The sequence below is a fragment of the Melanostigma gelatinosum genome (assembly GCF_949748355.1).
Source record: "Melanostigma gelatinosum genome assembly, chromosome: 5".
In the NCBI taxonomy this organism is placed as follows: Eukaryota; Metazoa; Chordata; class Actinopteri; order Perciformes; family Zoarcidae; genus Melanostigma; species Melanostigma gelatinosum.
Window position 1 is genome coordinate 15,330,130 of NC_136638.1, and position 9,697 is coordinate 15,339,826.

Below are 9,697 nucleotides of genomic sequence, written 5' to 3' on the forward strand. Positions count from 1 at the left end.
AGGTGACAAAAAAACTCATCTTCATCAGCAGATGGAGCTTGCTCTGTTGGATGAAAGTCTCATACTGAGCTCATGATATTTAGCCTGGCTTTGGGAGGCTACATTCTATTCATTAATCAATTAATAATCAGAAACGAGTTGATCTTTAAATCATTATAAAATGTCATTCCCTCAATCCATCTATTGCCTTGATACTGACAAAATGCAACGTTTCATCAGTTTGACTACAGCGGAGTGCTGTTACACCGCTCTAACCCTTTTAATCTCAGCACCCTCACACCTGGTCTGCTCTCATCCAGGTAGTCCAGCGCTGGGTTGTCATAAGCCAGCTGTGCCCTCCTCTGGGGGGACTCTTTCTGCGTGTTGACAGAGGTCGCCTGTGTTGATGCATGCTCCTCTTCTTCCTCCTCTTCGTCTTCTCCCTGTCCCTCCTGGAATGCAGAGCCGCAGCAGACAGTCGCCTTGGTGACAAGCCGGTCGAGCGGTTTGAGAGAATGCATCCACTTGGGCAGGAAGTCCCAGCTCTGGAGCTTCGCGGGCAGATGGCGAGGGCTACGGGCCTGCATCACATTTACCATGGTGATGAAGATGGTCACACCCAGGAAAGGAGCCCCAACGCCAGCCAGCACTCGCCAGCCTGCCAGCGAGAGGCCCAGCACCAGCGACGGCAGGAGCAAGAAGCAGAGGAGGAGGTACAAGACTGCAAACCAGCGGTACTTGGCGGTGCGCTCACCGAGGACACGAGCCATCGTTATCGGCAGGCGTGTGAAGGGAAGAGGATACCACAGCAGAATACCAAAGACATTGAAGAAGAGGTGACACAGAGCAATCTACATGGAATGAGAAGATAAAAAGATGCAGTGTGTGAGCGCTGAAGGATGTAATTAACAGTCAATGTTTGTTGTCACTGTCATTTAAATCCTCAGAGAGGATTGAATGGGTTGAATGTCATCAGACATTCAACCCATTCAATGACACTAGATTGTCCGTGTTTTCACAGTTTTGTTGAAACGAGAACTGTTTTTCCTGAAGTGTCCACTTGTTTTTTTTGTGTACAGGAAAAACACATTTGTTTGACTTTCAACGCGGGAGGGTGTTGGTAATGGTGCATTCACTTTATCTTTTCTCCTTTTTGCTGTAGGTTTGAAATGGCTCTTGCATCTGACAAAGCACTGGCTTACTTGTATGGCGGCTGCTAGCTTGTTCCCCGGACTTGCCAGAGCTGCCAGCAGGGCTGTGGCAGTGGTGCCGATGTTGGACCCGAGCGTGAGGGGATAGGCCCGCTCCAAGCTGATCACACCAATACCTGAGGGAGCCGACAGAGACATACTGCATCAGGGGACACGAGGACATCACATAGAGATGGATAACCAGGAAATGCTGTAGCTTCTACAAGAGATAAAAGTGGAATTATTTCATTGGAAATTTCTCACACAAACTACAAGCTATTTCTGAAAAGTTGATAAAAAAAAACTTTTACAAGAATAACAAGCAGAATAAAACCACATCAACAAAATAAATGTACTGAACACTGTTGAGAGCCATATAAGCTGTTCGCCTCCAAATGTTTTAAAAATAACTATTTGAATTAGTCAAACCACATGACTCAAACTACATCGCAGATAAATAAACAACATCAAAGCACAAAAAAATAAAAAAGTAAATTTTTTTATTTATTTATGTTCTTACAAACTTCACAAGACTCAATCAGTGGAAATGAGCAGGGTTGTGTCCTTATTTGGCCTCGTCTAGCTGGTAAATGTATGTTTTTCTCCTGTTAGTAAGAGAACAAACTCATTTTGATTGGCTATTAAATACATGACAAGAGCAGTCAGGTAAACCTTTGCTCAATGTAAAGTTAACAATTCATTACTGTAGCAGTGAATGTCTGTGCAGAGGTTGCGGTGCAAAGAACAGTGGCCTTGGAAACAACAGCCCAGTTTACGAGCTGCTGCACTACAGTGGCGATTCGTCCAGGTTTGACCGACAGTAAAACGCATGAGCTGCTGTTGTCAGCGTTTGACGTTCTCTCTCTTCCACAACAACTTTAAAACAAAGTAATCACACATGACATGAACATGACATGAGATCATCTAAGCTCACAAACGCAGTGGCAAACCTCAAATGCCAGAAGCGGAGGTCCAGACTGACAGCCACCGCTGCACATTGCTGGCCCACTCAAGGACAAGATCTGATACTCTGCACAGTTAGAGTCCGGTTTAACAAGACATTACAAGAGACTCCCCGAGGGGTTTGCACCATGGTGAGATGAGAAGAAGCTTCACATCAGTCCAACCTTGACTGGGCCGATGTTGGAATTGCCCCCCGGACTATAAACAGAACTTTCTCAAAGATCACCGAACACAAAGAGGAGAAAACTAACCAAACACAATGTTTAAGAGTTGTACTACTTCTAAAAGAAAAATTGCAATGACAAACTATAACATATGATAATACAATTGGATTTTGCATATGATGTAGAACTAAAAAAAGTACCACAGATTAGCCATCAGGCTGCTACGAATAACTGTACAATTTACCAGCTGGTATTTCTACAGAGAGAATAAAGTGCTGGACAACTGCCAGGGATCAAATCGTTGTTTAACATTACTCACATATCTCTTATATCCTGTAATACACAAGCGATGCTGCCACAGGTTTCACACTCACACTGAGGTCTTGACTACACAAGGTTCAGTTTGATATTATTCCGTACTTTAATGGCCGGGAGCGTTTTAAAATGGTTCGGCCTCCTGTGGTCACCGAGGTGGGTGGCGGTCAAGAACAAGAAAGATCGAATACATCCAAGAGAGTAAAACAAAACCATGCAGCAAGTGTTCTGCTCATGCTGTGTTGTGTTCGTACTGCATGCTATTAGCAGCCACGCAAGTGAGACAAGGGTACAAAAACCCTGCAGGTCACCAAGAATTGATCAAGTTCAGTACAAACAAGAACAGTACAAAGAAATCTGTCAAACAAAGAGCTTTTATCAAATATCTCTTGCTAGACGCAAACCTTCAACCACTGTAAACTCATTGTCCATGTCTCCACTGAATCTTTAGGTGTTTTTCCACAGTTGTGGTGTCTTGCAGAATATAATCACATGGTTTCCAAGAGAAAAAAACACATGTGTATATTTCAGCCTTAAATTGATGAAAAACCATAATATTAAATGATATCTGTTCAATTGCCTTTAAAGCAACAGCTGTTATTTTTCTTACGACAGGTTTTGGTTTTACACAATCGTTTGGTGAAAGCATTGCTGGGGGATGACATATTTCATGAGTCTACAGGAAGATAACAAATGTATGAGGTTTTAATAACAGGAACAAACGAAATGATGTAAGTGTGTAGCCCTTTGCAGCCCTCAGTGGGGTTATTATCATATTTCTGCTTGTTCAGTATCTTGTCTGCTTTTATCACATATTCCCCTCATCTTTAATGTTTTGGCATTATCTTTTTTATGCACATATATTTACATGCTTTACCTCATTGTATTTAGTTTCGCATGATGCTGATGAGTTTTTACTTCTGCTTACAAGTCTTTAGGTCATACATACTGTGCCTACACATTTCTCACGTTAACATTTCATCACATAAATGTTTTACCTTCATTTTTTACAGAATGTAATATATAATCTCCACGATTTGTGTTGCAAAAGCATATTTCACCCACCTACTAGGGGAGTCATGGCTGAAGTGAAGACAGAGCTACTCTGGACCACAAACGTTACCCCTGCACCCACAAGCATGGCCAAGTATCCTGACAGCCACCCACACGGATACGGCAGGTCTGTTGAGATAAAGAGAGGAGCGATGGGAGTCACCCACATGTATCAACACCTGCATCCTTTTCACAGCCTCTTTCGTCTAATTTGCATCCAAGAAGGTTTTCTTTGTTTGTTTGCTCATTTGCAGACTGCATCGTGCATTCAGTTGATACAGGATAACCTGTGTCAAACCTCCAGCAGCTCAAAATGCAAGCCCACCTGTGTTGACGACTTTATGGATGACCGTTGCGACTTGGCCTTTAAGAAGAGAGTTGAGCAGTTTCACCAGAAGCAGCAGACAGGTACAGAGGACGGCCAGAGAGCCTGCCAGGAGAATCAGGCCCACCGCGAGGTCCGACAGTCCCGTGGACACAAACAAATGCCTACCTGCAGAGTGACAGCACCAACAATCATCAGGGAATTATATATCCCACAAAATATACTATACTGAAAGAAAATGCATACAAGAAAAGCACTGTACACTCCACAAGAGAAGGTGGGCTACAAATATTATTGAGTTTCAACTCACACTTCAGTGAAGATTGGGACATGCCATGACTGGGGCCACAGTTTGCAGTGCTCACATTGCCAGTGGACTGTAGAAAGAAAGGAAGGAAGGAAGGAAGGAAGGAAGGAAGAAAGAAAGAAAGAAAGAAAGAAAGAAAGAAAGAAAGAAAGAAAGAAAGAAAGAAAGAAAGAAAGAAAGAAAGAAATAAAGAAAGAAAGAAAGAAAGAAAGAAAGAAAGAAAGAAAGAAAGAAAGAAAGAAAGAAAGAAAGAAAGAAAGAAAGAAAGAAAGAAAGAAGCATCTGTGATGAAAACACAAATTTGCAGCACAGTTCACTGGCAGCAGTGCCATGCTCTATTTGGCGCCAGAGTGTGACACCATGTGTCTACATGTGCAGGAGACAGCAGTGGAGACGGGGCTATTACCATAACAAGGTCAGTCTGGCACCATTCTTTCACCAGGCTCCTGTTCCTCATGTCCTCATTCCCCATGGCGATCCCTGTGATCACACACTTGTCGAGCTGAGGAGGGAAATAAAGGAGAAATATTCTTCTCATCTTTTAAATGCAGTGAGTCAAAGGAGAGCATGGTTGTAGTTGTCCTCCATAACAGCTGTCCAAGACACTTAGGACAACTAACTGACTCTTTGTTAGGCTCCGATGCTAAAATACTTTAGCTATGTCGCAGGCAAAAACGTGTCATCTCACCAGTGATGATCAATGAAGAAGACATCGAAAATAAGATTGTTCTTGCATTGTAATGAAGAGCTAGTTAGCCCTAGCGTTACAGCGACGACTGTTATTTCAATCTCACGCTACCCTGACTGTCTGCTTAGCTCTTCACTTGTAATGACATCTGAAAAGCCTTTTCGGAAGATTTCTAACCAAAGTAAGAGAGAAATGCAACACTATCTCGGGTTCATTGCTGGGGTTGCTGCATGTAAACTTCTCCATATTCAATAAAGAGCAGGTTAGCGTTAGCGTTGAGTGTGTAGCATCCAGGACCTATAGTGGGGGAAATACTACACCGTGGATGTGCTAGTTGTAAAACAGGGCTTTTTATAACTTAAACTGTAACTCACAAACTAATGTAGTCTGCTCATTGGCCTGCAAAGCCCCTCGGTTACTTCGGTAGGCAGTAAGCTATTAGCAGGACTTGTTAATGATTGTGCCATTCGTTAGAGCTGACAAACAGTATTTAGTCCATTCCGTACACTTGTGCTCTTGTGTTTTTCAGTTTAAAAAAAAATAGGCAAAAGCGCCATTATCCTCCAAACTCTTCCATGCCTAGCATCGCTCTTACTGCAGAAATCCAAAGATTGACAGTCCCGCTATTGTTGCAGTTGCTAAGCTATAGTTGGACAATCTGTTTGGGCGAGGGATTTCGCAAATGGTCAGTTACGAGAATGCTGATTGGCTGATTTACCTGTATGATGAGCTTGGTGACGGGCTCGGTGATGACCTTGAGCATCTCGGGTGCTTCCTCCCCTGGTTGAAGCTTGAAGCTGGTGACCAACAGGTGCGACAGCTGGACCATGAGGCCGCTCGCCGACTCCAGTGGCAGCAGAACCAGCACCGACAGCCAGTTGAAGCAGTCGTGGATCGTTGCCCCGGCAAAGGCACTGCAGTGGGTCACAATCAATTTCCCACGTTATCTAAGGTCAGCCATCAGCATGATCAACGACTCAAAATGATTGCTTGTTAATCTGCTTTTCATACCCTGACTTTTTGGGATGTGTCTGATGTCATGGGTATTTTAGTTTTGACTCAGTGTGTGAGTATTGTTAAAGTTTAATAAATTATATTTATTTTACCAGAGACAGATTAAGCAACGTGCCATCTGTTCAGTGACGTACATTTTCACGTCAAAGGGTTAGGGGTGTGAGAGCAATGTGGATTGGTGCCATTATTGTCACTGTTGTGGAAAATACGCTCAAACGGAGCCTGAAGCAAAGAGGCAGCGAGCAGCTGATCTCCCTTCACCCTCTGTTTTCTCCTCTTCACGTTCAGCACTGTCCCCCTTCATTCCTCCATCTCCCCACTTATCCTCTTCAGTTTTCCATTTCAACTTCTTCTTCCCCGCTCTTCAGCCTTCCCCTGCACTCACGCTCTGCCCCGCCACTGCTCTTCACCCACCGTTGAAACTCGGTCCGCTCTGCCGCTTGCATCATGGCCACTATGGTGTTTGTGACTGATGTCCCAATATTGGATCCCATGATGATTGGAACAGCCGACCTCACCTCCAGCACTGTGAGGCGAGACCACGTAAAACATCTTACGTGAAAGTAATCACTCTTAGAACTACATGCAGAGCTAAACAAAACATTATAAATGGATAAATGTCCGCATTCATTGAATGATAATGCCTCACGCACATGAGAATAAGACATGACCATTTGCATTTCAGAATGCAGCATGAGGTTTAATTGGGATAAATGGGGATTGTAATTTGAAGTTGAGTGGAAGCAGCTTAGCCCTCACAGAGGTTCATTATTGAGGATGTCTTTAATGATGATGACCCACGAGACACGTCCACGTAAGCAATGAATCTCTTGTTCTCTTTGATAATAATTTATAATCTTTCTCCTGGCTCCCTTACAGAAAGGATTTAGAAGCACAGCGGCAGCTCCTGCATACTGATATCATTCACTCTAACCACTGTAATGAAAGAGGAGAGACCTCGGAGGCTGCGCTCATTAGAAACAGACAGGTCATAACCTCACCATGTAATGGTCTTGGGAGGCATGATAAGCTAAAGGCTGAGCTGTTGGGAGATTACAGGGTGTGAAATGGTTTGATTTCATTAGATCTGATCCCAGTCTGACCTGCTAGAGTACAATAATTCTCAGATGTGTTTCGCAAATGGCCACTGCAGCAATCTCAAAATGTAAATTTCAGGTCAGTAAATCAGTCAGTGTATGGTAGAAATCCCACATAAGAAAGATTCAATTATGCCTCGTTAATTTAGTCACTGATTTTATTGTTCTTATTGTCAAAAGGTTCCCATGGAAAGACACAAAATAACAATAAATATATTCCACTGAGTAGTTTCTGTGTAGCTAACACCTGCTATAGCTTATTATGTGCCCAGACTTCCCTTGTTTGACTACCAAAAACTATTAAAAACGAATGAACATGGGCATTGTAGATTAATTTGAGTCACTCCCACATACACCGTATGGTTACCAAATGTGGCACCAAAGGGCACCAAATGTGTATCCATCCGTAGCTGAAAATAGTCCCCAACAAATGCTCTATTTACTTCCCTTTGAGTAATATTTGCCAAAAACTAGTGTCCAGCGGTTTCAGGAAAATATTTTGCCTTTTTAAAAATGACAATATGAATTGGACATGGAAAACAGGATTATGTCGTTATGTCTGTTTCTTGTTCACTGTAATATGTTTGCATACCAAGTAATAGCCTAGAGAGACACACAACATATATCTCAGAATAAATGAGGCCAGTCTGGAGAATTTTTTCGATTCCACAGTCTTATTTAAAACCTAAAACAACTTGTGCTACGCTACACGGCGCTGGCCCATTTACACCCACTTTTATGCTCCTACTCACATCCGGAGGCCACCAGACTGACGACAATGGAGGTGGAAGTGGATGAGCTCTGGACCAGCACCGTAACCAAGATCCCCACCACCAGCCCTGCCACAGGGTTAGACAGCACTGCATTGTCCTGGAAAATGCCCCCTGCCACTTTACCTGGTTAGATATGCCGCCCATGTACACACACAGACACACAAACAAACAAAAATGCTGGTCTCAGATATGACACAATTGCCAAGAGCAATGGAAAACAAAATTCAAACCTCTTGTTTCCCCAAAATCCGGAAAGGTCACCAGATGAAGCTTCGTGGTAAATTATACAGCAGAGCCCCCGTAGGACAGTGTGAACTGCTCTGCAGTGACTCACCTATTTGTCAAGCATCAACTGGCTGAGTCACTATCAACCCGCTAAGGGGGGCAGTGAGGGTTATAGTATACTCACCTCCTGCTAACTGGAAGGCAGAGCTCAGCGTGTCCAGAGAGCAAACGAAGAGGAAGAAGAGGATGAGGAGGAGAGGGATCTTGGATAGATTGATAAGGAGCTGCCTGGTCTTGTTCTGACTCACTGCTGTGGTCTGCGGAGAGATATCTGTTGAAAACAACAACTGTTGATTATGAAGTTATCAAAAAATATATCACAGATTAACACACAAATGTTTTTACTTCACTGTATTTTCCCCATTCTTAGGATTTGTTCTGGATGAGAGAGATGGACTCAGTTAGCTATCTCACATAATGGGGAGAGAAAAGCCATCTGACAGACTACATTACCCATATGCAGCCAAATGCTGCTGAGTGACAGCAGGACTTAGCCTTTGTTGCCCAGACTGCATGATCTCACTGGCCCTGTGTGTCTTTGAGCATGTCTTTATCGAATGAGCATGTGGTTTGGCTTCTGCTGCTGTTATTTGCCTTTTTCGAAACCCATCAGACCTGCTGCCAACGCAGGACATGAGTGCAAAAATTCTCCTCCAAACGCCGCTCTTGTACCTTTCTGTTTCGGGAGTCTGTCCATCTCCCTGAATGCAGGTTTGCTGGAGTGTTGATTGGTATGTTGGTTATGGCCCTCAAAGCTGCTGCAGAGGTCGAGGGTGGAGCCAATGCCAGACTCCCTGTCCTCCTCCTGCAGGAGTTTGGGCTGTGAGGAGAGCCGAGTGCCGTGCATCCTCATCCCGCCTCATAAAGAATAACAAAAAGCATACATTTCAAGCGTTTCAAAGACATGAAAAACCAGAATGATGGGAATTGAAGCCAATAAGTTACCATTGTAGTGGAGCCCTGTGCTCCGTCCAGAGGACACTATAGTTATAGGTCGAGACGACATGTTGCTTTGAGTGCTGTGTGGGGAAAGGGAGGAAATTGAAAATCACAGGTTAACACCGTTGTAGAGGGCGACACATGTGAGTGTGAATTTGTTTATCAGCCACCTGCAGCAGTAAAAAGAACCCCAAGGAGACGAACGTGTCACACGTCTCACCACGCTACTCAGATCAACAGACAAGCAATTAGAAGGGAACAAAGGCGGCCCACACAAGGTCAAACCGAAGGCTTGAACATACACCGCGAGGCATCGTCACGCCTCTCAACAAATACACGCCTTGTCAGAATCAACAAGGAAACATCAGTTTCCATGTAACTTGTCTTGCCCTCCATTTCCTGCAAGTCAGCTTTTAAAGGGACTCTCCACTGTCTACAGTGCAGCAACTCCCTCCAAAGATGTTCATGCTCTCGGTTTGATAAGAAACATTTAAATTTTTTTTTTTAACCCCCTTTTCATGTCAGCCACTTTGCCATATTTTGGGGACTCCAGTGTAGGAGGGAGTAGTAATGTGTCTCTGTAAAGCAAAGAGGATGGAAGTGAG

The 9,697-nt window shown here is 43.7% G+C and overlaps 1 protein-coding gene across 1 annotated transcript; it reads right to left on the reverse strand.

The window, feature by feature from the left end:
• Positions 1–224: 224 nt before the first annotated feature.
• Positions 225–9,159, reverse strand: LOC306777217 (sodium-dependent phosphate transport protein 2A-like; the record flags this gene model as incomplete). The annotated part of the gene is made up of 12 exons (XM_079268250.1): positions 225–830; positions 1,182–1,306; positions 3,677–3,793; positions 3,990–4,157; positions 4,300–4,366; positions 4,703–4,798; positions 5,703–5,898; positions 6,413–6,524; positions 7,848–7,991; positions 8,278–8,424; positions 8,826–9,011; positions 9,099–9,159. 12 exons carry the CDS (start codon positions 9,157–9,159, stop codon positions 225–227), a joined length of 2,025 nt encoding a protein of 674 aa, XP_079124376.1.
• Between the last annotated feature and the right edge of the window lie 538 nt (positions 9,160–9,697).